At 45.5% G+C, this 26,299-nt stretch overlaps 2 protein-coding genes across 3 annotated transcripts in view; one reads left to right on the top strand and one right to left on the bottom strand.

Moving 5' to 3' along the window:
• Positions 1-4,834, bottom strand: part of LOC311126039 (sperm-associated antigen 1-like) — a 45,656-nt gene extending 40,822 nt beyond the window's left edge. The window contains exons 1-9 of the mRNA XM_084158470.1: positions 4,764-4,834; positions 3,811-3,978; positions 3,465-3,624; positions 3,023-3,145; positions 2,854-2,927; positions 2,129-2,241; positions 1,825-1,930; positions 1,367-1,497; positions 139-245 (exon numbers count right to left, since the gene is read on the bottom strand). Coding sequence (XP_084014596.1) covers positions 139-245; positions 1,367-1,497; positions 1,825-1,930; positions 2,129-2,241; positions 2,854-2,927; positions 3,023-3,145; positions 3,465-3,624; positions 3,811-3,978; positions 4,764-4,771 — 990 coding nt within the window. The 5' untranslated portion in view covers positions 4,772-4,834. The remainder of the gene's footprint in view (positions 1-138; positions 246-1,366; positions 1,498-1,824; positions 1,931-2,128; positions 2,242-2,853; positions 2,928-3,022; positions 3,146-3,464; positions 3,625-3,810; positions 3,979-4,763) is intronic.
• A 91-nt stretch (positions 4,835-4,925) lies between these two features.
• LOC311111170 (uncharacterized protein) lies at positions 4,926-24,998 on the top strand. 2 transcript variants are annotated; one of them, XM_084153860.1, is made up of 4 exons: positions 4,926-5,276; positions 16,845-17,933; positions 22,150-22,316; positions 22,630-24,998. In XM_084153860.1, the coding sequence occupies exons 1-3, from the start codon at positions 5,189-5,191 to the stop codon at positions 22,281-22,283; spliced, it is 1,311 nt and encodes a 436-aa protein (XP_084009986.1). In that variant the 5' UTR covers positions 4,926-5,188; the 3' UTR covers positions 22,284-22,316; positions 22,630-24,998. The 2 variants fall into 2 exon arrangements, with proteins under 2 accessions (XP_084009986.1, XP_084009985.1); XM_084153859.1 differs by having other exon boundaries at positions 16,845-18,386.
• The last annotated feature ends 1,301 nt before the right edge of the window (positions 24,999-26,299 follow it).

Here is a 26,299-nt window from a genome sequence, read left to right as displayed (position 1 = left end):
GAGGGAACAGAATGGTTGATACAGTAACTCCAACACACCGTGTTGGTCTGTGTGTGTGTGTGTGTGTGTGTGTGTGTGTGTGTGTGTGTGTGTGTGTGTTGGGCTGTGTGTGTGTGTGTGTGTGTGTGAGACACTTACAGTAGCAGTGATGTTCTGTGGTTCAGCCTGCAGTACGCTCCTCAGGTCTTCAGCAGCCATCTGATAGTTCCCCTGCTGTTTCAGCACTGTGGCCCTGCGGAGCAGAGCTTCAAAACACACAATATTACAAAACCCTGTCAGCCAGGAACATGACATGGGCTTTGAAATCACACCTTATTCCTCAGTGCACTATTTTTGAACCAGGGCCCATAGGACTCAGGCCAAAAGTAGTGCACTATAAAGGGAATAGGGTGCCATTTTGGACGCACATGTGGTGATGCAGTTTCCTATGTAGCATGGTTATATTAGTATTCATAACTGTGCGTATACATTAAATAGACAAGACCAGTCATTCTGAAAGGTAGACTCAATTAAGTGACGATGCACCAGCAGCACCACAGATATTGAGATGAGCAAGACGCACGACTTCTCTCTCCCAGTCATACACAGTCTCTGAGCGAGATGCACGACTTCTCTCTCCCAGTCATACACAGTCTCTGAGCGAGATGCACGACTTCTCTCTCCCAGTCATACACAGTCTCTGAGCGAGATGCACGACTTCTCTCTCCCAGTCATACACAGTCTCTGAGCGAGATGCACGACTTCTCTCTCCCAGTCATACACAGTCTCTGAGCGAGATGCACGACTTCTCTCTCCCAGTCATACACAGTCTCTGAGCGAGATGCACGACTTCTCTCTCCCAGTCATACACAGTATCTGAGCGAGATGCACGACTTCTCTTTCCCAGTCATACACAGTATCTGCACATGTCCACGAGTTCGCTTCACGTAGTTGCAACGTCGTAGATACGGGACCAAATAGCGGAGAAGTTGAGTACCTTTCATATAGCCTGGCTCCATCTCCAGTGGAACAGTACCTTTCATATAGCCTGGCTCCATCTCCAGTGGAACAGTACCTTTCATATTGCCTGGCTCCATCTCCAGTGGAACAGTACCTTTCATATAGCCTGACTCCATCTCCAGTGGAACAGTACCTTTCATATAGCCTGGCTCCATCTCCAGTGGAACAGTACCTTTCATATGGCCTGGCTCCATCTCCAGTGGAACAGTACCTTTCATATAGCCTGGCTCCATCTCCAGTGGAACAGTACCTTTCATATAGCCTGGCTCCATCTCCAGTGGAACAGTACCTTTCATATGGCCTTGCTCCATCTCCAGTGGAACAGTACCTTTCATATAGCCTGGCTCCATCTCCAGTGGAACAGTACCTTTCATATTGCCTGGCTCCATCTCCAGTGCCTTCTGACAGTCGTTGAGGGCATTGTGCCAGTGCTGCAGGTTGATCTCTGACTGGGCTCTGTTGTTGTAACCTGCTACGGTTGGTACCACTGACAGACTCCTGGTGAGGAGGAGACATGGAGAGAAGAGAGATGGACCACATTTAGCAGTACTGAGACTGATTACTGGATAAGACCTTCTCACTGAGGGTTTGCGTAATATAAACATTGAATAAGGAATTATGACATAGCCCCTCTAGCAAATGAATAGGATCTCTATGAATATAAATGTATCTCTATGGTTTAAAGTTGAACTCAAGACAAAAGGAATTAAACCCATTGAATATGCATTCACTAAAAGATACTAGCATCAGCTTAGCTTGACGGTAATGACGATCCCTAACTCCTCCAAGTGAGACAGCTATTAGTGTTAAGTTAAAGGGTCTGACCTTGAATAATACACCACTGCTTCTTCATAGTCGTTGGCCTTGAAAGCCTCGTTGCCTTTAACCTTCTCACGGTTGGCAACGAGGACTTTCTCCTGCTCAGTCAGCGCTAGAAGAACATACACATTCTATCAAGACTACGGAGCAAAAACAGTCAAATAAAGACATACTGCAAGTGTGCATGAATTCATGATATAACAACTGAACAACACAATTCATGTATTTACACTTGTGTAACCGTTACAACCAAATAACATCTCTGAGACACTAATGACACAGTCTAATGGGAACCAAATAGATATTTCACCTGTTGTATTCATTTTGCTCCTGATTTTCAGATATCTAGAGTTTATAATTGCGGGGGGATCCTTTTTTGTTACATTTCCATCAATTTTATCACACTCCCTGTCGACGTCATACCTGCAATACAGAGGGATAACGTTGATAATATTGTCTAGGTATGATTCCAGGACCCCATACACAAATTATAAGGCAGGAAAAAACTATACACTCATTGGTCCCATTCTATATAATCAGGAGGAAGAACCTTCTATAGACTCACTGGTCCCATTCTATATAATCAGGAGGAAGAACCTTCTATAGACTCACTGGTCCCATTCTATATAATCAGGAGGAAGAACCTTCTATAGACTCACTGGTCCCATTCTATATAATCAGGAGGAAGAATCTTCTATAGACTCACTGGTCCCATTCTATATAATCAGGAGGAAGAACCTTCTATAGACTCACTGGTCCCATTCTATATAATCAGGAGGAAGAACCTTCTATAGACTCACTGGTCCCATTCTATATAATCAGGAGGAAAAATCTTCTATAGACTCATTGGTCCCATTCTATATCATCAGGAGGAAGAACCTTCTATAGACTCACTGGTCCCATTCTATATAATCAGGAGGAAGAACCTTCTATAGACTCACTGGTCCCATTCTATATCATCAGGAGGAAGAACCTTCTATAGACTCACTGGTCCCATTCTATATATTCAGGAGGAAGAACCTTCTATAGACTCACTGGTCCCATTCTATATAATTACGAGGAAGAACCTTCTTCTGTGAAGTTTTCTTCTGTCCATTTGAAACGGCATTCTGCAACACAATTCAGAATGAAGTTCAACTCATTGTTCTACTATTGTCTGACAACACAAAATAATTGTATTTCCTCATAAACAGAGAGACTTTACCTGCTTGAGAGTAATAGAGCAACTTGAGCCACGTACTGGGGGAACATTATCATTTTCAAGATCATGAAATAAAGATTGTTGTTTCAGCTCAGTTTCACTCATTTTGGCATCTCTCTCCCACTTCTGTAACAGTGAAACAGTGTGGTGGATGTTAGGTAAGTCTGGTACATAAGGACGTGTGTATCCATGTCATTGTCTACAGCAGTACTACTGCTACACTACTATGGTATTACTACTAATACAAAGTCTCAATGACACGTCCAAGTGTTGTTACAAAGTCACTGATCTCTGTTAACCCAGAACTCAAATCTTGCATAATTTGGTCAGATGCTTGATGTTTTACGTAGTCTGTCCACGACAGATTACAAAAGTCACATTGGCACAGTGAGGCCCCACAACCTTGTGGTCACTTTTAGACAACGTTGTGTGGTGAGGACAGCACCTTGAGTTCGTCAGTGATCTGGCTCCATTCATCTCCAGAGAGGCAGGCAGCGGTGGCTGGGGGGTTGTCCTTTCTGAGGGCACGGCTTCTTGGGTCCAACCTCTCCAGACGACTCTCACAGAACTCTATCAGATGGGGATAGATACCCTCATCTCCAGATCTGTAGTGGAATGGCTGACTGTGAATTTCATGACATCTATCAACATAATACAGAGATGTTCACTTGGCTGGCATAATAGTCATCAGGAAGGAAAAGAGCATATTGATCCCCATTTCAGTTCTGAATTTTTGTTGCACTATTTGTGCAACTCTTTTGTCCATTTCTCACTTAGATTGAACCATTTACCTTAGCACCCTCAGAATCTTCCCCAGGTGTTTCACGTCAGTGCATTTCTCAATGTAGCCATAGTCCAGGTGATCCACCGGAACTGCTGCAGCATACGGGGTCTCAGTAGTGCCTGCTGGCACCTCTTGAGTTAGAAGTGAGGAAACTATCTCTGCATTCATGGCTGACCTGTTGACAACAGAAATGCCCATACATTAATAAAGCTACATTTACAAAGTTGTGGCTAGCCTAGTACCTACAGCCTGGGTCGTGCGACACTGTCTTTGACGACAATGCTAGTTAGCTAAAGTTAGCAGTTTGGTTTAATGTTACTAGCTAACGTTACTGTTAGTGAAGAGAATGGTTGAAAGCAATAGTGAGAAGTCAATTTCCTACTCACGAGACAATAACCGTGTCACGGAGGGAATGAGAAGTTGTAGGTATTTAGCGAAATAATTACTCGCTACGATGTAAAGTTAGCGAGCGACCTGTGTGTGTCTCTCATAAACAGAGAAACTTCAAGCGATTCGTTCCTATAGTAACCAGCGTCCCGCTTCAGTTGCCGCGAGGGGGTGCGGTTCTGCTTGTTGTGCAAAGCGCCAAGTATCTTTGATGCTGCAGGTGGCTACTTCATCCAGTAGATGGCGACGTCGCGTCAAAGATAGTACAGTACTGGTAGATGGCACTGTAACAGCAACAATTTAACACTGCGCGCACACACACGCCCTATTTTTTGCAGACATTGACTACTTTGTAAATTATCAATCACGTTTGATACTTTTTTTGCGGAGAGGGCTGCAGGCACTGGTATCCCTCCACTTGCACTTACTGACAAATGACTTGTTGTTGACAGTCCATCAACGTCTGGGCCAAAGTCTTGGATTGTCTTATTTGGAATAATAAACAAACAAACATGTATTACTAGTAATACATTCCAAGTTACTTGAACTATAAATGGGGGAAAGAGAACTCACCAGTACATAAGAGCCACCAGGTGGATTTTTCAGAGAATGGGCTCTTCTGAAGGAGAGGGTAGGGGGCGGGGTTGATCAACATGCTCTTGTTTAAACTACTTCCCCAATGTAAAGAGAGAGAGCACAGTTGAGGGTCTTCATTTTATCCAGACAGTGCCTTACGTGTGGTTAGTGTGCAGAGCACAACAGTCCGTTGTCCAGGGCATGAGGGCGACTGGCCATGCATAAACAGACAGGGCAGACAGACAACAGGAAATAATGGTCTCCAGTTACTCCTCATAGACAACCACCTTGCTGTTCTGTTCATGTTTTACCCAGCCAGTCGCTGTCTGAGTTGACAGAGCATCGACCATTCGCTTTTAGTGTCAATCTTCTTTCCATCTTTTATTTTCATCCATCTCTTCATCTCTCCTCTCTTCTTCACCATGGGGTGTTCTTCGTCCAGCACACAGACTGTCGATCAGGAGAAGAGACCGGGGACAAAACCCGAGGAGGCCAATGGAGACACATTTGGTGAGTACATTTTTGTCAGGATCAGTTGACAGTGACACTTCTTTAAAGTTTTGGCAAAATTAGTCAAAGTAAGTTATTTTTTTTGTTGCGATTAGAATAAGTTCTCACACTGCAGAAGGTTGTGTTACCTGCATTGATTTTGTCTTTTTTTTTTTTTTTACCATGGTGTTACATTGGGATTATAGCAGAAAGCTTTATTATGATCAGTATCTGGTGTTACATTGTGATTATAGCAGAAAGCTTTATTATGATCACTATCTGGTGTTACATTATGATTATAGCAGAAAGCTTTATTATGATCACTATCTGGTGTTACATTTACTCAGTTATTGGTGATCAGTTTTATCTTTTGACTAACCACAGCCAATGATAATGCATTAGTAGCTTATCTTTCCATTAGTTAAAATATGTAAAAACCAGAACAAAACAATCAGCTCTTCCTATCAGCTTCTTTCTCCCCCTATGGAGTGGAAGACCACAGGTGCTCACATCCTCATGTCTATATTACAGTACATTATGTTCCCTGGACATTAACATGTTGCCAGTTAGAGAGCCCATGCAGCTTTGATCAAACTGCTGTTGAAAACATTGCATTGTTGGCAGCACATCTGCACCCTGAGGCTATAGGGTTCTGACCCAACCTGTTAATTAGCTGTGATTATGCTGTGGCATGACCTGTACTGTGCCATATCCCTTAGGCTATAGGGTTCTGACCCAACCTGTTAGTTAGCTGTGATTATGCTGTGGCATGACCTGTACTGTGCCATATCCCTGGGGCTATAGGGTTCTGACCCAACCTGTTAGTTAGCTGTGATTATGCTGTGGCATGACCTGTACTGTGCCATATCCCTGAGGCTATAGGGTTCTGACCCAACCTGTTAGTTAGCTGTGATTATGCTGTGGCATGACCTGTACTGTGCCATATCCCTGAGGCTATAGGGTTCTGACCCAACCTGTTAGTTAGCTGTGATTATGCTGTGGCATGACCTGTACTGTGCCATATCCCTTAGGCTATAGGGTTCTGACCCAACCTGTTAGTTAGCTGTGATTATGCTGTGGCATGACCTGTACTGTGCCATATCCCTGAGGCTATAGGGTTCTGACCCAACCTGTTAGTTAGCTGTGATTATGCTGTGGCATGACCTGTACTGTGCCATATCCCTGAGGCTATAGGGTTCTGACCCAACCTGTTAGTTAGCTGTGATTCTGCTTTGGCATGGCCTGTACTGTGTCATATCCCTGAGGCTATAGGGTTCTGACCCAACCTGTTAATTAGCTGTGATTATGCTGTGGCATGGCCTGTACTGTGCCATATCCCTGAGGCTATAGGGTTCTGACCCAACCTGTTAGTTAGCCTGTACTGTGTAAATACTTAAATCAGTTATCGAACAAATTGCCCTCTATGGTTGTGAAGTCTGGGGTCCACTCACCAACCAATAATTCACAAAATGGGACAAACACCCAATTGAGACTCTGCATGCAGAATTCTGCAAAAATATACTTTGTGTACAACGCCAAACCCCAAACAAATCATGCAGAGCAGAATTAGGACTATACCCGCTAATGATCAAAATCTAGAAAAGAGCCGTTAAATTCTACAACCACCTAAAAGGAAGCGATGCCCACACATTCCCCCACAAAGCCATCACCTACAGAGAGATGAACCTGGAGAAGAGTCCCCTAAGCAAGCTGGTTCTGGGGCTCTGTTCACAAACACATACAGAGCCCACAGAGCCCCAGGACAGAAACACATTTAGACCCAACCAAATTATAAGAAAACAAAAATATAATTACTTGACACATTGGAAAGAATCAACCAATAAACAGAGCAAATTGGAATGCTACCTGGCCCTAAACAGAGAATACACAGTGGCAGAATACCTGACCACTGTGACTGACCCAAAATTAAGGAAATCCTTGACTGTACAGACTCAGTGAGCATAGCCTTGCTATTGAGAAAGGCCGCCGTAGGCAGACCTGGCTATCGAGAAAAGACAGGCTATGTGCACACTGCCCACAAAATGAGGTGGAAACTGAGCTGCACTTCCTAACCTCCTGCCAAATGTATGACCATATTAGAGACACATATTTCCCACAGATTACACACACCCACAAATAATTGTTAAACACAACAAACATTTATAAACTCCCATATCTATTGGGTGAAATACCACAGTGTGCAGTCACAGCAGCAAGATTTGTGACCTGTTGCCATGAGAAAAGGGCAACCAGTGAAGAACAAACCCCATTATAAATACAACCCATATTTATCTGTTTATGTATCTTCCCCCACTATTCATACTACAACTATTTGCACATTGATAAAACATATAGCTGATAATATAACACTTGAAACGTCTTTATCTTTTTAAAACCTTTTTTAGTGCAATATTTGCCTTCTCACTTCTGTTGATTGTTTATTTCACTTGCTTTTGTAATGTCAACACGTTTCCTATGCCAATAAAGCCCCTTTGAAATGAATTGAGTGGTGACGGCTTCTTAGAAAGCCAGCCATACCACCCCCAACTCCCCCCAGAGCCATACTACATACCACCCCTAACTCCCCCCAGAGCCATACTACATACCACCCCTAACTCCCCCAGAGCCATACTACATACCACCCCTAACTCCCCCAGAGCCATACTACATACCACCCCTAACTCCCCCAGAGCCATACTACATACCACCCCTAACTCCCCCAGAGCCATACTACATACCACCCCTAACTCCCCCAGAGCCATACCACCCCTAACTCCCTCCAGAACCATACTACATACCACCCCTAACTCCCTCCAGAACCATACTACATACCACCCCTAACTCCCCCAGAGCCATACTACATACCACCCCTAACTCCCCCAGAGCCATACTACATACCACCCCTAACTCCCCCCAGAGCCATACTACATACCACCCCTAACTCCCCCCAGAACCATACTACATACCACCCCTAACTCCCCCAGAGCCATACCACCCCTAACTCCCTCCAGAACCATACTACATACCACCCCTAACTCCCTCCAGAACCATACTACATACCACCCCTAACTCCCCCAGAGCCATACTACATACCACCCCTAACTCCCCCAGAGCCATACTACATACCACCCCTAACTCCCCCAGAGCCATACCACCCCTAACTCCCTCCAGAACCATACTACATACCACCCCTAACTCCCCCAGAGCCATACTACATACCTCCCCTAACTCCCCCCAGAGCCATACCACCCCTAACTCCCTCCAGAACCATACTACATACCACCCCTAACTCCCCCAGAGCCATACTACATACCACCCCTAACTCCCCCCAGAGCTATTCCACCCCTAACCCCCCCAGAGCCATACTACATACCACCCCTAACTCCCCCAGAGCTATTCCACCCCTAACTCCCCCAGAGCCATACTACATACCACCCCTAACTCCCCCAGAGCCATACTACATACCACCCCTAACTCCCCCCAGAGCCATACTACATACCACCCCTAACTCCCCCAGAGCCATACTATATACCACCCCTAACTCCCCCAGAGCCATACTACATACCACCCCTAACTCCCCCAGAGCCATACTACATACCACCCCTAACTCCCCCAGAGCCATACTACATACCACCCCTAACTCCCCCAGAGCCATACTACATACCACCCCTAACTTCCCCCAGAGCCATACTACATACCACCCCTAACTCCCCCAGAGCCATACTACATACCACCCCTAACTCCCCCAGAGACATACTACATACCACCCCTAACTCCCCCCAGAGCCATACTACATACCACCCCTAACTAAATTGTACGCTTCCCCAAACCTGAAACTCTTATGAAGGATTTATATATTTTTTTTCTCCCGACCAGAAACAGTTTGATTTATAGCTTTTCTTTTTGCTTTTGCTTTTTGTCACAACCTGGAAACCCTGCTACCCACAGAGAGGCCTGGCTGACACAGGGGCCATATTGTCCATTCATGGGGCCTGCCTGGCTCTGGTCCTGCCACATGGCTTCCACACTCCAGGGACAGGCACAGCTGAGGGCATTATGTCATCATTTAACATACACTCACACTGTGTACTCACTGCCCTGTTGTTGCAGCCTGACCATCAGTATGTCTTTATACATGTTGTTGCAGCCTGACCATCAGTATGTCTTTATACATGTTGCAGCCTGACCATCAGTATGTCTTTATACATGTTGTTGCAGCCTGACCATCAGTATGTCTTTATACATGTTGTTGCAGCCTGACCATCAGTATGTCTTTATACATGTTGTTGTAGCCTGACCATCAGTATATCTTTATACATGTTGTTGTAGCCTGACCATCAGTATGTCTTTATACATGTTGTTGCAGCCTGACCATCAGTATATCTTTATACATGTTACAGCCTGACCATCAGTATGTCTTTATACATGTTAAGCCTGACCATCAGTATGTCTTTATACATGTTGTTGTAGCCTGACCATCAGTATATCTTTATACATGTTGTTGTAGCCTGACCATCAGTATATCTTTATACATGTTACAGCCTGACCATCAGTATGTCTTTATACATGTTGTTGTAGCCTGACCATCAGTATATCTTTATACATGTTACAGCCTGACCATCAGTATGTCTTTATACATGTTACAGCCTGACCATCAGTATGTCTTTATACATGTTACAGCCTGACCATCAGTATGTCTTTATACATGTTGTTGTAGCCTGACCATCAGTATATCTTTATACATGTTACAGCCTGACCATCAGTATGTCTTTATACATGTTGTTGTAGCCTGACCATCAGTATATCTTTATACATGTTAAGCCTGACCATCAGTATATCTTTATACATGTTACAGCCTGACCATCAGTATGTCTTTATACATGTTGTTGTAGCCTGACCATCAGTATATCTTTATACATGTTACAGCCTGACCATCAGTATGTCTTTATACATGTTGTTGTAGCCTGACCATCAGTATATCTTTATACATGTTAAGCCTGACCATCAGTATATCTTTATACATGTTACAGCCTGACCATCAGTATATCTTTATACATGTTGTTGTAGCCTGACCATCAGTATATCTTTATACATGTTACAGCCTGACCATCAGTATGTCTTTATACATGTTACAGCCTGACCATCAGTATGTCTTTATACATGTTGTTGCAGCCTGACCATCAGTATATCTTTATACATGTTACAGCCTGACCATCAGTATGTCTTTATACATGTTGCAGCCTGACCATCAGTATGTCTTTATACATGTTGTTGTAGCCTGACCATCAGTATATCTTTATACATGTTACAGCCTGACCATCAGTATGTCTTTATACATGTTACAGCCTGACCATCAGTATATCTTTATACATGTTACAGCCTGACCATCAGTATATCTTTATACATGTTACAGCCTGACCATCAGTATGTCTTTATACATGTTACAGCCTGACCATCAGTATACAGTGGGGGAAAAAAGTATTTAGTCAGCCACCAATTGTGCAAGTTCTCCCACTTAAAAAGATGAGAGAGGCCTGTAATTTTCATCATTTTCATCACGTCAACTATGACAGACAAATTGAGAAGAAAAAAAATCCAGAAAATCACATTGTAGGATTTTTAATGAATTTATTTGCAAATTATGGTGGAAAATAAGTATTTGGTCACCTACAAACAAGCAAGATTTCTGGCTCTCACAGACCTGTAACTTCTTCTTTAAGAGGCTCCTCTTTCCTCCACTCGTTATCAGTATAAAAGACACCTGTCCACAACCTCAAACAGTCACACTCCAAACTCCACTATGGCCAAGACCAAAGAGCTGTCAAAGGACACCAGAAACAAAATTGTAGACCTGCACCAGGCTGGGAAGACTGAATCTGCAATAGGTAAGCAGCTTGGTTTGAAGAAATCAACTGTGGGAGCAATTATTAGGAAATGGAAGACATACAAGACCACTGATAATCTCCCTCGATCTGGGGCTCCACGCAAGATCTCACCCCGTGGGGTCAAAATGATCACAAAAACGGTGAGCAAAAATCCCAGAACCACACGGGGGGACCTAGTGAATGACCTGCAGAGAGCTGGGACCAAAGTAACAAAGCCTACCATCAGTAACACACTACGCCGCCAGGGACTCAAATCCTGCAGTGCCAGACGTGTCCCCCTGCTTAAGCCAGTACATGTCCAGGCCCGTCTGAAGTTTGCTAGAGTGCATTTGGATGATCCAGAAGAGGATTGGGAGAATGTCATATGGTCAGATGAAACCAAAATATATATTTTTGGTAAAAACTCAACTCGTCGTGTTTGGAGGACAAAGAATGCTGAGTTGCATCCAAAGAACACCATACCTACTGTGAAGCATGGGGGTGGAAACATCATGCTTTGGGGCTGTTTTTCTGCAAAGGGACCAGGACGACTGATCCGTGTAAAGGAAAGAATGAATGGGGCCATGTATCGTGAGATTTTGAGTGAAAACCTCCTTCCATCAGCAAGGGCATTGAAGATGAAACGTGGCTGGGTCTTTCAGCATGACAATGATCCCAAACACACCGCCCGGGCAACGAAGGAGTGGCTTCGTAAGAAGCATTTCAAGGTCCTGGAGTGGCCTAGCCAGTCTCCAGATCTCAACCCCATAGAAAATCTTTGGAGGGAGTTGAAAGTCCGTGTTGCCCAGCGACAGCCCCAAAACATCACTGCTCTAGAGGAGATCTGCATGAGGAATGGGCCAAAATACCAGCAACAGTGTGTGAAAACCTTGTGAAGACTTACAGAAAACGTTTGACCTGTGTCATTGCCAACAAAGGGTATATAACAAAGTATTGAGAAACTTTTGTTATTGACCAAATACTTATTTTCCACCATAATTTGCAAATAAATTCATTAAAAATCCTACAATGTGATTTTCTGGATTTTTTTTCCTCATTTTTTCTGTCATAGTTGACGTGTACCTATGATGAAAATTACAGGCCTCTCTCATCTTTTGAAGTGGGAGAACTTGCGCAATTGGTGGCTGACTAAATACTTTTTTCCCCCACTGTATCTTTATACATGTTACAGCCTGACCATCAGTATGTCTTTATACATGTTACAGCCTGACCATCAGTATGTCTTTATACATGTTGTTGTAGCCTGACCATCAGTATATCTTTATACATGTTACAGCCTGACCATCAGTATATCTTTATACATGTTACAGCCTGACCATCAGTATGTCTTTATACATGTTACAGCCTGACCATCAGTATGTCTTTATACATGTTACAGCCTGACCATCAGTATATCTTTATACATGTTACAGCCTGACCATCAGTATGTCTTTATACATGTTGTTGCAGCCTGACCATCAGTATGTCTTTATACATGTTGTTGTAGCCTGACCATCAGTATATCTTTATACATGTTGCAGCCTGACCATCAGTATGTCTTTATACATGTTGTTGTAGCCTGACCATCAGTATGTCTTTATACATGTTACAGCCTGACCATCAGTATATCTTTATACATGTTACAGCCTGACCATCAGTATGTCTTTATACATGTTGCAGCCTGACCATCAGTATGTCTTTATACATGTTGTTGCAGCCTGACCATCAGTATGTCTTTATACATGTTGTTGCAGCCTGACCATCAGTATGTCTTTATACATGTTGTTAGATGGAAATCTAATGTTAAATACTAAATGACCCTCTCTGTGTATGAGTTACTGACCTGAAGGTATACAGTATGTGGTACCTTGCTTTCACACTACACCAAAATGGTCTGGCCAAACGTAGTGCACTGTAGTGACTAGATTACCAGCTCTGGCCAAACGTAGTGCACTGTAGTGACTAGATTACCAGCTCTGGCCAAACGTAGTGCACTGTAGTGACTAGATTACCAGCTCTGGCCAAACGTAGTGCACTGTAGTGACTAGATTACCAGCTCTGGCCAAACGTAGTGCACTGTAGTGACTAGATTACCAGCTCTGGCCAAACGTAGTGCACTGTAGTGACTAGATTACCAGCTCTGGCCAAACGTAGTGCACTGTAGTGACTAGATTACCAGCTCAGGGTGTTGTTGTAGTGCCATCTCTAGCAGTGTCTGTCTGTTTCAGGGTGTTGTTGTAGTGCCATCTCTAGCAGTGTGTCTGTCTGTTTCAGGGTGTTGTTGTAGTGCCATCTCTAGCAGTGTCTGTCTGTTTCAGGGTGTTGTTGTAGTGCCATCTCTAGCAGTGTGTCTGTCTGTTTCAGGGTGTTGTTGTAGTGCCATCTCTAGCAGTGTGTCTGTGTCTGTCTGTTTCAGGGTGTTGTTGTAGTGCCATCCAGCTAGCCAGCCAGGTCACCTGGAGATTCTCTGTCTTGGTCCCAGAGGCTGACGTCACCTCTGACATGTCTTATTGTACCATGCTACTACTCTGTACATGTGGCCCTGCGTGGTAGTGATCTGTCCCATCTAACAGCGCTGTCTCACCAGCTGTATACCAGCCAATACCACAGTGGTCCCACTGGGTCCCATCCCCCAGCTCCCTCTGTCCAGGGCCTCACTAGCTGTTTTGACTGGGATCTCTGTCATCTTTGGATGGGAATCATGTTGACACACAAGTGATCCATGCCAAGAGGGGCTCTATCTCTGTCTGTCTCTGTCTGTCTCTGTCCCACCAGCCAGCCAGCTACAGACAACAGCTGTCCTATCCCTGAGCTCTAGCTGGCTGTACAACTGTAAGTGTAATATTCAGCCCTGGAGTTGCTAGCAAGGCCACGTGATATCGATACGATAGCAAGGTGAGAGAGGAGTGTAATATCACCCAGGTGTGCACCAATGACCCCTCCCCCCTGAAGTTAAACCAACCAACACAGCATTTTGGCAGCTCTGTTTTTCTCCTCATAATACATACTATTACATAACAGGCTTCCTGTAGAGCTACAACAAAATGAATCATCACTTCACCATAACTCCTCATCACAGCACCCCATAACTCCTCATCACCCCATAACTCCTCATCACCCCATAACTCCTCATTACATCACCCCATAACTCCTCAGCACATCACCCCATAACTCCTCATCACAGCACCCCATAACTCCTCATCACCCCATAACTCCTCATTACATCACCCCATAACTCCTCAGCACATCACCCCATAACTCCTCAGCACATCACCCCATAACTCCTCATCACATCACCCCATAACTCCTCATCACCCCATAACTCCTCATCACCCCATAACTGCTCATCACATCACCCCATAACTCCTCATCACATCACCCCATAACTCCTCATCACCCCATAACTCCTCATCACTTCACCATAACTCCTCATCACTTCACCATAACTCCTCATCACTTCACCATAACTCCTCATTACATCACCCCATAACTCCTCAGCACATCACCCCATAACTCCTCAGCACATCACCCCATAACTCCTCATCACATCACCCCATAACTCCTCATCACATCACCCCATAACTCCTCATCACATCACCCCATAACTCCTCATCACATCACCCCATAACTCCTCATCACATCACCCCATAACTCCTCATCACATCACCTCGTAACTCCTCATCACAGCACCCCATAACTTACTGTTGAGAGACTTTGTAGACCTACAAATCTCTCTCTCTGTTTGCTTGTCTTCCATTGGCCTGGTTAGTTCCCATTGGCCTGGTTAGTTCCCATTGGCCTGGTTAGTTCCCATTGGCCTGGTTAGTTCCCATTGGCCTGGTTAGTTCCTATTGGCCTGGTTAGTTCCTATTTTGTGCTAACCCATCACATTCCTTTCCAGTCATTGCTCCCTGGTCTTTAGGGGCTACGACAGTCATACCAAACCGGGAAGCGGGAGCGTCTAATTTGATCATTTGGTTTATGTCATGCATGAAACAATGCTCTGTTTACATCAGAGGAGTTAACAGTGACATGGATTAAATAATAGGAATGGTGTGATCAGTCTAAGAAACAGATTTCCTGAACTGTTTTGCAGACAGACTGGTTCCAACTCTATGGTAAATCGTTGTATTTTGAAACATCCTAGAAGTGGGCTATTCAACACAAACAGATCTGGGACCAGGCTAACAGACTATCTGTTGTGTGTTTCCCAGGTGTCTAGCAGCCTGCCCCTGGATGGATATGTCCCCATCTAGTCTGTATCATTCATATACACTTCCCCATCCAGTTTCATACCGAGGGGCGGAAGGTGAACCTAGTCCTCAGGGCTCAGAGAAAACCAAAGGTTGCTTTCAATATATCACATTTTTCAGCCCCGGAAATGGAGGATGAGCTTTTCATCTGTAACGTTCTGCAGTCTGATTTTGTTTTCTCTCACTGCTGAGTCAAACCAACTGAGACTCTTACCAAGGGCCACTTCTGTTCAGTCATATTTTCAACAGCAGTTAAATACTTCAGGATGACTTCCAACAACCAAAGTATTTGAATACAAAGTGAAAACGGCTCCACTGTTCACAGCACATGGGTTGATTAACATCACAGGTACCTGAAGAGTGAGTGTCACCTTTGACAGCAAATGGTACATTTGACATTTCTGAACTCTGGCATCTGCTGCAGCGGCACACATAGTGAACCGTTCATCTGCAAACCTCAATTATATTGATGGAGTGTGATACATTAATTAAACGATCAATTATGTTATATGTTCTGTAGATTGATTTGTTTGAATGCAGCAATCTGTATTTGAATCCATTCCATCTACAGCACGTTTTCCATGTGGAAAGCTGTAGTTATTTGACTAATATAAAGGAGCTTTTGTGACTGACAGTACTGTTGTGGTTCAGTCTCAGCATGTAATAGATTTAGATGGAATGTTCCACTAGATCAGCATCATGTGCAGTTGTATTACCCTGTATGGAATACTATGGGCATTATTAGTTCAGGTCCTTGGTGAATACTATGGGCATTATTACTTCAGGTCCTTGGTGAATACTATGGGCATTATTACTTCAGGTCCTTGGTGAATAGCTTACAGAAAAATACGAACCACGTTTCAGATAAATACGAACCACGTTTCAGATAATTACGAACCACGTTTCAGATAAATACGAACCACGTTTCAGATAATTACGAACCACGTTTCAGATAAATACAAACCACAATTCAGATCATTACAAACCACGTTTCAGATAAATACGAACCACGTTTCAGATAAATACTAACCATGTTAACCTTGTGTCTCCTTAATGAGCTTTAACTTCTTGTCTCTGGCAGTTGCATGATATTTTCTTTAGTTGGCCGTGGCAGTAGATCATGGATTGGGTTAGCAGGAGTTGCTATGGAATGTTTTAGGTGTTACTATGGCAGAGTGCTGCATGTGTCTGAAGATGGTTAACTAAAACACAACCAGATTGGTTCATGACAACACAGACACACCAGCGTCAATGCTGATCAGTCACGAGGGCTTGAATTTCAGGTATTCAACCTATCAGATCCCTCATTAGTTCAACTTAGTTAACAATGTTTGCAATTCAGTAAAGTGGGAAAAGTGCTGTGCAAGTATCTTTTATCAGGAATGTTACAAGTGGATCTGGTTCCAGATGTCAGGTTAAACCTAGAAATACATTTCTCTCATTAACCTTATGTCTTTCTGTGTTTATTCCAGTTGTAAGGAATGGTCACATCTCGGAGGACACAGAGACCATCGCTGACCAGATGCAGCTTCCTGTCCAGAGTGCCCTGCCAGATGACTTCCTGTCAGGGGGCTGTGATGACTCTGAGGAACCCGTCATCATGGCCTCAGAGGCCCTGGAGACCATGGGGTCTGGATGGGAGGAGGACCAGCTCCTGGTGGTGCTGGCTGAAGCCAAGCCAGAGGTTCCCCCTGAAGCCCCTGCTGAGGCTGCAGCCGTGGAAGCAGAGGTCCCTTCAGAGGCTGTGGCCTTAGTAGAGGCTGTGGCCCCGGTGGAGGTGGTGACCCCTGTTGAGCCTGTCGTAGTTGAGGCTACTCCTGTGGCAGAGGCTCCTGCTAAGACAGTGGTGTCTGAGGAGGCCCCTGTTGTGGAAGCTGCTGCCCCAGTCGAGATAGCTTCCCCCATTGAGGTTGTTGCCCCAGTCGAGGTAGCTGCCCCCATTGAGGTTGTTGCCCCAGACGAGGTAGCTGCCCCCATTGAGGTTGTTGCCCCAGTCGAGGTAGCTGCCCCCATTGAGGTTGTTGCCCCAGTCGAGGTAGCTGCCCCCATTGAGGTTGTTGCCCCAGTCGAGGTAGCTGCCCCCATTGAGGTTGTTGCCCCAGTCGAGGTAGCTGCCCCCATTGAGGTTGTTGCCCCAGTCGAGGTAGCTGCCCCCATTGAGGTTGTTGCCCCAGTCGAGGTAGCTGCCCCCATTGAGGTTGTTGCCCCAGTCGAGGTAGCTGCCCCTATGGTGGCTGAAACTGTCCCAGAGCCAGCTCCCAGTGTGGTAGAGGAGACCCCAGCTCCAGCCCCAATAGAGAAGACCAAAGAAGCCCCAGCCCCTGTGGCCGCTGTCCCTGAGGGGGCCCCTGCTGTGGAGGCCCCTGCTCCCAGTGGCCCCATAACTGACCTTGTTGTTGCGGCTGAGCCTGAAGCAGAGCCAGTAGCCACCCCTGTGGCTGTGGAGGACCCTGTAGCAGCCGCTGCCAATGAACCTGTAGAGGCCCCAGGACCAGTAGAGGCCCCAGGACCAGTAGAGGCCCCAGGACCAGTAGAGGCCCCAGGACCAGTAGAGGCCCCAGGTGAGGTGGCAGCTCCAGCCCCAGAGCCTGCAGTAGAGACACCTGCCCCTGCTCCCTCGAACGCCCCAGCCCCTACCCCAGAGCTAACACCAGCCGCCCCAGCCCCTACCCCAGAGCTAACACCAGCCGCCCCAGCCCCTACCCCAGAGCTAACACCAGCCGCCCCTGCTCCTGCTCCCGTGGTCGCCCCAGCCCCTACCCCAGAGCTAACACCAGCCGCCCCTGCTCCTGCTCCCGTGGTCGCCCCAGCCCCTACCCCAGAGCTAACACCAGCCGCCCCAGCCCCTACCCCAGAGCTAACACCAGCCGCCCCTGCTCCTGCTCCCGTGGTCGCCCCAGCCCCTACCCCAGAGCTAACACCAGCCGCCCCAGCCCCTACCCCAGAGCTAACACCAGCCGCCCCTGCTCCTGCACCCGTGGCTGCCCCTGCTCCAGCTATCTCAAAGATTGATGGTATGTACTCCTATAACGCTTCATCCTCACTGACACAATCACTCTACCTATTTAAACCATCATCAAATGTCATCAAACGTCAACCCTGTCTTACTATCCTGAATATCCCAGATCGTTGCATTGTGATGTGGTGGGGGTAACATCTGACCTCAGGACACACAGCACTAACTGGTTGTGCAGGTTTGATAATGTGGTGGGCTAACATCTGATCTCAGAACACACAACACTAACTGGTTGTGCAGGATTGATAATGGAGTTCCACAGAGCAATGGCTGCCATTTATAGTCCTGATTAGCCCCAGGGAGGTTATGATTGTTCTTCCAGCTCATAGATTCACTAATTTGACATGTTGCCTAAAACACCTGTCTTTCCTGACGTCAATAAGGTGTGAGTCAGCCGGATCCGGCTCATCTAGAATATAGTTGGTCCTCCCCTGCCACAGGCACAAATAGCTGGGAAGACATCTCTGCAAACATGCATGAAATGTGAGGCGATGTGGGGAGAGATAGTGAGCAAGTGGGGGCCAGTATGAAAAATGTATGCACTCACTAATTGTAAGTTGCTCTGGATAAGAGCGTCTGCTAAATTACTAAAATGTACAAATGTAAGTGCAGACAAGCTGAGAGGGAGAAGGTACTATTGAATGGTCCTTATCAGAGGAGACCGATTGACCAACGCATATTTACTCACCCACAGAGTTGTAAAACGAGGTAGAACACCAAATCTCTTTTTCTATTCAGACTGTTGTACGGTGTGGGGTCTATAGATAGGTAAAGGTATTTTCACAAGCATAGCATACCCCCCCAAGGTCTCCACAGCCTCATTAACTGACTGGTTACCAAGAGCTATCCGACACAATCACTTACTAGGAGGAGGTATCCAACACACTAACTCCTCAAAGCTAGTCCTTACCCCAAACCTCCACAGATAACTACTGAACCATTCAACTAATCATGTTTAATACAGACCTTCTAATGTAGACTTCAATATAAACGTCTCTGTTGGTTGGTCCAGTGCAGGGATAAACAGGATGGATGTTGTTTTCCTGTTAACAGAGTATCAGGACAGATAATGCTGCCTTTAAGACATCATGCAGTAGTCTCTGTAAGACATCATGCAGTAGTCTCTGTAAGACATCATGCAGTAGTCTCTGTAAGACATCATGCAGTAGTCTCTGTAAGACATCATGCAGTAGTCTCTGTAAGACATCATGCAGTAGTCTCTGTAAGACATCATGCAGTAGTCTCTGTAAGACATCATACAGTAGTCTCTGTAAGACATCATGCAGTAGTCTCTGTAAGACATCATGCAGTAGTCTCTGTAAGACATCATGCAGTAGTCTCTGTAAAACATCATGCAGTAGTCTCTGTAAGACATCATGCAGTAGTCTCTGTAAGACATCATGCAGTAGTCTCTGTAAGACATCATGCAGTAGTCTCTGTAAGACATCATGCAGTAGTCTCTGTAAGACAGTGCCTCTACAGAAGGACAAAAGGCTGTTCTAGTGTGTCACTTCTTCCTAAGGCCCTGACCAACACAATAGCCCCAGTCACACACACACTCTCTCTCTCTCTCTCTCTCTCTCTCTCTCTCTCTCTCTCTCTGTCTCACTCCCCCCCTCTCTCTTTTTCTCTCTCTCTCTTCATCACTCTCTCTCTCTCTCTCTCTCTCTCTCTCTCTCTCTCTCTCTCTCTCTCTCTCTCTCTCTCTCTCTCTGTCTCGCTTCCTCTCTCTCTCTCTCTCTCTCTCTCTCTCTCTCTCTCGTTCTCTCTCTCTCTCTCTCTCTCTCTCTCTCTCTCTCTCTAATTCAATTTGCTTTATTGGCATGACGTAACAATGTACATATTGCCAAAGCTTACTTTGGATATTTACACTATTAACATAATTAAAATAATAATAATCAATATTGTCAACAGGACAACAGTAACAACAATAACCAAGGGTCAAAATAACCATTGAACAATAACAATATAGAGGACATGTGCAGGTTGGTTGGTCTGTCAGACACTGTCCCTCATCTTATGGCAGGCAGCAATGTAGTGCGCTGCCAACCCACAGCTCTCTGCGTCCTCCCCCAACAGGACGGGTAGCCTATTCTCATCAGAGAGGTCTTTGAAACCTTGAAAGACGGTTTCAAATTTGGGGAAATGACACTCTCTAATTGTTTTGTCATGAAATGCAGCTCTGTCTCTCTCTCTTTCTCTCCCCCCTCTCTCTTTCTCCCGCTCTGTCTCTCTCATTGTGCTCTGTGAATTACCCAGATAAGACTTCTGCACTGTTGCCTGGGATTACATAAGACATGTTAATGTCCTCACTCCCCACTCCTCAGTTCTGATGCAAATGTTTGTCAAGTGAACTGTACATTTTGACGTGGCCATTGGGAGAGCAGAGGAGAATTGAGTCTATTGTCTTCAGTGACTCGTAGTAGCCTTCAGTATATTTTAGTTAGATCATTTAGGTTTACTCACGGCCCCTTGTCATGGAATAGTTGAGATTAGGTTATTCCCTCGCTGTTCTGGCCAAAGTATGTCAGACCCCCACCATAAATCTCTACAGTCACAATAGAATTTTCACAATCACAATAGAATTTTCACAATCACAGTAGAATCTTTACAATCACAATATAATTTTCACAATCACAATAGAATCTTCACAATCACAATAGAATCTTCACAATCACAATAGAATCTTCACAATAACAATCGAATCTTCACAATCACAATAGAATCTTCACAATCACAACAGAATCTTCACAATCACAGTTGTAGCATGAATCAGCCCTCTTTCTTTTAGTAGAGTAGATAGTTAAATCTATTCTTTCCAGTGTTTAAATGAGGGTGAAAATAACTCCAGCATGTCTGTTTTGAGATGTAGAGATTTCCCCCCGAGTCACTGAGGAAAGCCGTGCTCTGTTTCAGGGCAATGTTTAGCTATAGGTAACCCGGTCTATGTAGTGCTGCCCAGGAACATTTTTATGAGGCCAAAGTTTTATTGCCTTATGTTCACTACCAGGAAAAACAATGCTACTATACAGCCCACTGTGTGTAGGCATACATGCAATTCCTGTGGTTATGGGTGACTGTATAGTTAACACATACCAAAACTTGGCAGACGGGGAAAAGTGTCCCAAAGTTACACGTTTTATATAAAGGCTTGATTGTTGGATGTAAATGGTGGTCAATGACATTACAAATAGAATATCTGGATAACTGTCAGTATTAAACCAGACATGCAGAGTGAGCAGTAGAGAGCTCTAGTGATTCCTAGTGTGTCAGTCTGTATGCCCCTCCACTCTACAAACACAGAAAGAACATGCTGTCCTTTTTAGGCAGAGAGAGAGAGAGGAAGAGAGAGACCCACCCCTTCAGTTGCACATGCAACTGTCAGGAGTTGCATAAATCTCTCTGTCTCTGTGGTGCATGCTGTTTGCAGGGCTGGTCCCACACCCTATAGCCGACATACATACATGTATGTTTAAGAAACACTTTGGCGTCAGCCAGCTCTGCTGAACAAGATGTTCTGGTAACAGAGAGAGGTTGACTCTGGGCTCTCTGCTCTGTCAGCCTTCACTGTTACTATTCACCAAGCCGGCTCTGCTGAACAAGATGTTCTGGTAACAGAGAGAGGTGTACTCTAAGCTCTCTGTTACTTCGTTGTTCTATGGTAATAGTTCAATGACACGTAGATCCTTCATGTTGGAATGTCACACGTTAACTTCACACACGACTGCCAGGCGTTGATTTCCTGTGTGTGTTGTTTCCAGGTGTTCCAGTGGTTGTGTCTGAGGTGGCACAGCAAGCAGCAGCCTTGGTGTTGGCTGGAGTGGCACAGGAAGCAGCAGCCTTGGTGTTGGCTGGAGTGGCACAGGAAGCAGAGAAAGACAAGAAACAGGACTAAGAAAAAGGAGGGCTCAAACTGAGGAGGCCCCTGGTAAGACCCCCCCCCCCCCCCCCCCCCCCCCCCCTCCCCCCGATGATACCCAGACAGGACAGACAGACACTCTCATTAAAAACATTGGGAACTATTCTCACAGATGGTGACATGTCACTAAGCAAATTCAATGTACAGCTAAATTGTTGGTCTTTCATTGAATATCAATTATTTGGAATTACCCCAATTTCAAGGACTTGATGATGTATATAATGGCATACCAGCTTAATGTCTATGAACAAGGAATCTTAATAACTAAATAACAAGATACAAGCATATGTAACTAAATACCTTTTTTTTTCTTGTCTTTCAGTGGCCAGTGAAACAAAATCTTCTTGGACAAAACCTCTGTTTTTACATGCAGAGAAGATCTGTAGAAACAATGCACAACCCCAAAGACCATGAACTTCTGGAAAACAAACACAGATTTACTGTAGACACACCCATCTGCCACAACAATGGCAGACCAGATACCTAGATATTACTGTCAGTCTCCAAAATGGCACCCTATTCCCTGATTAGGGAATAATATCATCTCTATATAGGGTATAGGGTGTCATTTCAGACGTAGCCTAAGTCTTTACACCACAGTGCCTTCACTTTTCTTCCTCTATTTGGAAATACAATTGTTAAAGAGAACTCCAATTACCTGGAGCCACCTGGGCTTCCAACTGAACTCTCTGACTCCCAATTACCTGGAGCCACCTGGGCTTCCAACTGAACTCTCTGACTCCCAATTACCTGGAGCCACCTGGGCTTCCAAATGAACTCTCTGACTCCCAATTACCTGGAGCCACCTGGGCTTCCAACTGAACTCTCTGACTCCCAATTACCTGGAGCCACCTGGGCTTCCAACTGAACTCTCTGACTCCCAATTACCTGGAGCCACCTGGGCTTCCAACTGAACTCTCTGACTCCCAATTACCTGGAGCCACCTGGGCTTCCAACTGAACTCTCTGACTCCCAATTACCTGGAGCCACCTGGGCTTCCAACTGAATTCTGACTGTCTCTGACAGACAGCTGTGGTGAAGCCAAATGATGCACTACTTTAGCAACAACTGTGAACTTCAGGTTCAGACCACATTGTCACTTTAACATGGTCATTGTGGAGTCAACATTGTGTTGAACAGCTTCTCGGTGGGAGAATGTTCCATAATAAATACTACTGGACTTTTACTAGCTGCTCTGAAAGAGGAACACGAGACAAACAATATAACAACGGCTCTTCTGGACTAGACTGAACCCTGCTAATGTGGAACTAATAATGAATCAATGATTACTTCTTACTTCAATAAGGTTATTTAACATACATATGAAATATGAAATACTAAGCGCTTAACAGTATACCTGAAATGTAATGTTGAGAAGAGATACAGACTAACAGTAGACCTGGAGTGTAATGTTGAGAAGAGATACAGACTAACAGTAGACCTGAAGTGTACAGTGTAATGTTGAGAAGAGACTGTACACTGAGTGTACAAAACATTAAGAACACCTTCCTAATATTGAGTTGCACCCCCTTTTGCCCTCAGAACAGCCTCAACTCGTCGAAGCATGGACTCTGCAAGGTGTCGAAAGCGTTCCACAGGGATGCTGGCCCATGTTGACTCCAATGCTTCCCACAGTTGTGTCAAGTTGACTTGATGTTCTTTGGGTGGTGGACCAGTCTTGATACACACGGGAAACTGTTGAGTGTGAAAAACCCAGCAGCGTTGCAGTTCTTGACACAAACCGGTGCGCCTGGCACCTACTACCATACCCCGTTCAAAGGCACTTAAATATTTTGTCTTGCCCATTCACGCTCTGAATGGCACACAAACAAGGATCATAGCTTTCACCTGGATTCACCTGGTCAGTCTGTCATGGAAAGAGCATGTGTTCTTAATGTTTTGTCAACTGTCTGTTAGTTCTCCTTCTCACCTTGTTTGTTTCTATATGTTACTATATAAAGAATCATGATGAGTCTGTCTGTTTGAGGAGGCCTCCTGATCTATGCAGGAGGACATGATGTACCAAATGTAGTGTTGTAGATAAGGGGATATGTTGAACCATTGAAAAGTTTGGGATTCAAGGATTCAGTGTTATTTAAACTTAGATTTCTACCTTTGTTGTTTATCATAACATGGTGTTACAAGAGCTGTCACTTGTAGGTTTCCACTTTACCTCTTCTCTCTTCACTTGGGAATATTCTGTTACCTTCATACACAGACACACTCCTGAGCCAGCGCATAGACACACTGCAGCTCCTCTACCTTCTACAACCACATCCGGGTAGAATGCAAAGAATAAAGATTCTGGAATGGTCCTGGTATTAGATGGAATGGTCCTGGTATTAGATGGAATGGTCCTGGTATTAGATGGACAGCCACAGGAATATGGTCCATCCTGAACAACAACTTTGGAGTATCTTAATAGCTAGCTAGCATTCCCCAAGGGTTCAGTCTGTAAACCTCCCCCTGAACTTAACAATGGCTCTGCATGCCATTGTAGAGAGACTGTGATTTTAGTAGGTGTGTGTGACTGTGTGTGATGGACAATAGGATTCAACATTTTTTTTCTTTTCCATAGCAGACCCTGAAACAATGGTCGCTGTTCTTCTGTAATATATTCATTCTGATAAGAGCTTTGTGTATTCTGCACTAACTGTCTGTACAGTTGAAATAAAGCTTTGTTTACTAATACCTGGACTGGGTTTGATGGGGAGAGAGAGGAAGGGTTTGGTTTGGAGCTGGGGAGAAAGAGGAAGGGTTTGGTTTGGAGCTGTGGAGAGAGGGGAAGGGTTTGGTTTGGAGCTGGGGAGAAAGAGGAAGGGTTTGGTTTGGAGCTGTGGAGAGAGAGGAAGGGTTTGGTTTGGAGCTGGGGAGAGAGGGGAAGGGTTTGGTTTGGAGCTGGGGAGAGAGGGGAAGGGGTTGGTTTGGAGCTGGGGAGAAAGAGGAAGGGTTTGGTTTGGAGCTGTGGAGAGAGAGGAAGGGTTTGGTTTGGAGCTGGGGAGAGAGGGGAAGGGTTTGGTTTGGAGCTGGGGAGAAAGAGGAAGGGTTTGGTTTGGAGCTGTGGAGAGAGAGGAAGGGTTTGGTTTGGAGCTGGGGAGAGAGGGGAAGGGTTTGGTTTGGAGCTGGGGAGAGAGGGGAAGGGGTTGGTTTGGAGCTGAGGAGAGAGGGGAAGGGTTTGGTTTGGAGCTGGGGAGAGAGAGGAAGGGTTTGGAGCTGGGGAGAAAGAGGAAGGGTTTGGTTTGGAGCTGGGGAGAAAGAGGAAGGGTTTGGTTTGGAGCTGTGGAGAGAGAGGAAGGGTTTGGTTTGGAGCTGGGGAGAGAGGGGAAGGGTTTGGTTTGGAGCTGGGGAGAGAGGGGAAGGGGTTGGTTTGGAGCTGAGGAGAGAGGGGAAGGGTTTGGTTTGGAGCTGGGGAGAGAGAGGAAGGGTTTGGAGCTGGGGAGAAAGAGGAAGGGTTTGGTTTGGAGCTGGAGAGAGAGGGGAAGGGTTTGGTTTGGAGCTGGGGAGAGAGGGGAAGGGTTTGGAGCTGGAGAGAAAGAGGAAGGGTTTGGTTTGGAGCTGGAGAGAGAGAGGAAGGGTTTGGTTTGGAGCTGGGGAGAGAGGGGAAGGGTTTGGTTTGGAGCTGAGTAGAGCGGGGAAGGGTTTGGAGCTGGGGAGAGAGGGGAAGGGTTTGGTTTGGAGCTGGGGAGAGAGAGGAAGGGTTTGGAGCTGGGGAGAGAGGGGAAGGGTTTGGTTTGGAGCTGGGGAGAGAGAGGAAGGGTTTGGAGCTGGGGAGAGAGGGGAAGGGTTTGGTTTGGAGCTGAGGAGAGAGGGGAAGGGTTTGGTTTGGAGCTGGGGAGAGAGAGGAAGGGTTTGGAGCTGGGGAGAGAGGGGAAGGGTTTGGAGCTGGGGAGAGAGGGGAAGGGTTTGGTTTGGAGCTGGGGAGAGAGGGGAAGGGTTTGGTTTGGAGCTGTGGAGAGAGGGGAAGGGTTTGGTTTGGAGCTGGGGAGAGAGAG

Source organism: Coregonus lavaretus (assembly GCF_964263955.1).
Source record: "Coregonus lavaretus genome assembly, chromosome: 3".
Classification (NCBI taxonomy): Eukaryota; Metazoa; Chordata; class Actinopteri; order Salmoniformes; family Salmonidae; genus Coregonus; species Coregonus lavaretus.
The sequence above is the reverse complement of the archived record's forward strand: the minus strand, read 5'-3'. Positions and strand labels throughout refer to the sequence as shown.

Bases quoted from the DNA above. Each gene is read 5' to 3' on its own strand.
- LOC311111170 (XM_084153859.1), top strand. From the start codon at position 5,189: ATGGGGTGTTCTTCGTCCAGCACACAGACTGTCGATCAGGAGAAGAGA. The intron at 5,277-16,844 runs GTGAGTACATTT...TGTTTATTCCAG, and splicing joins GGCCAATGGAGACACATTTG to TTGTAAGGAATGGTCACATC. The intron at 18,387-22,149 runs GTATGTACTCCT...TGTTGTTTCCAG, and splicing joins AGCTATCTCAAAGATTGATG to GTGTTCCAGTGGTTGTGTCT.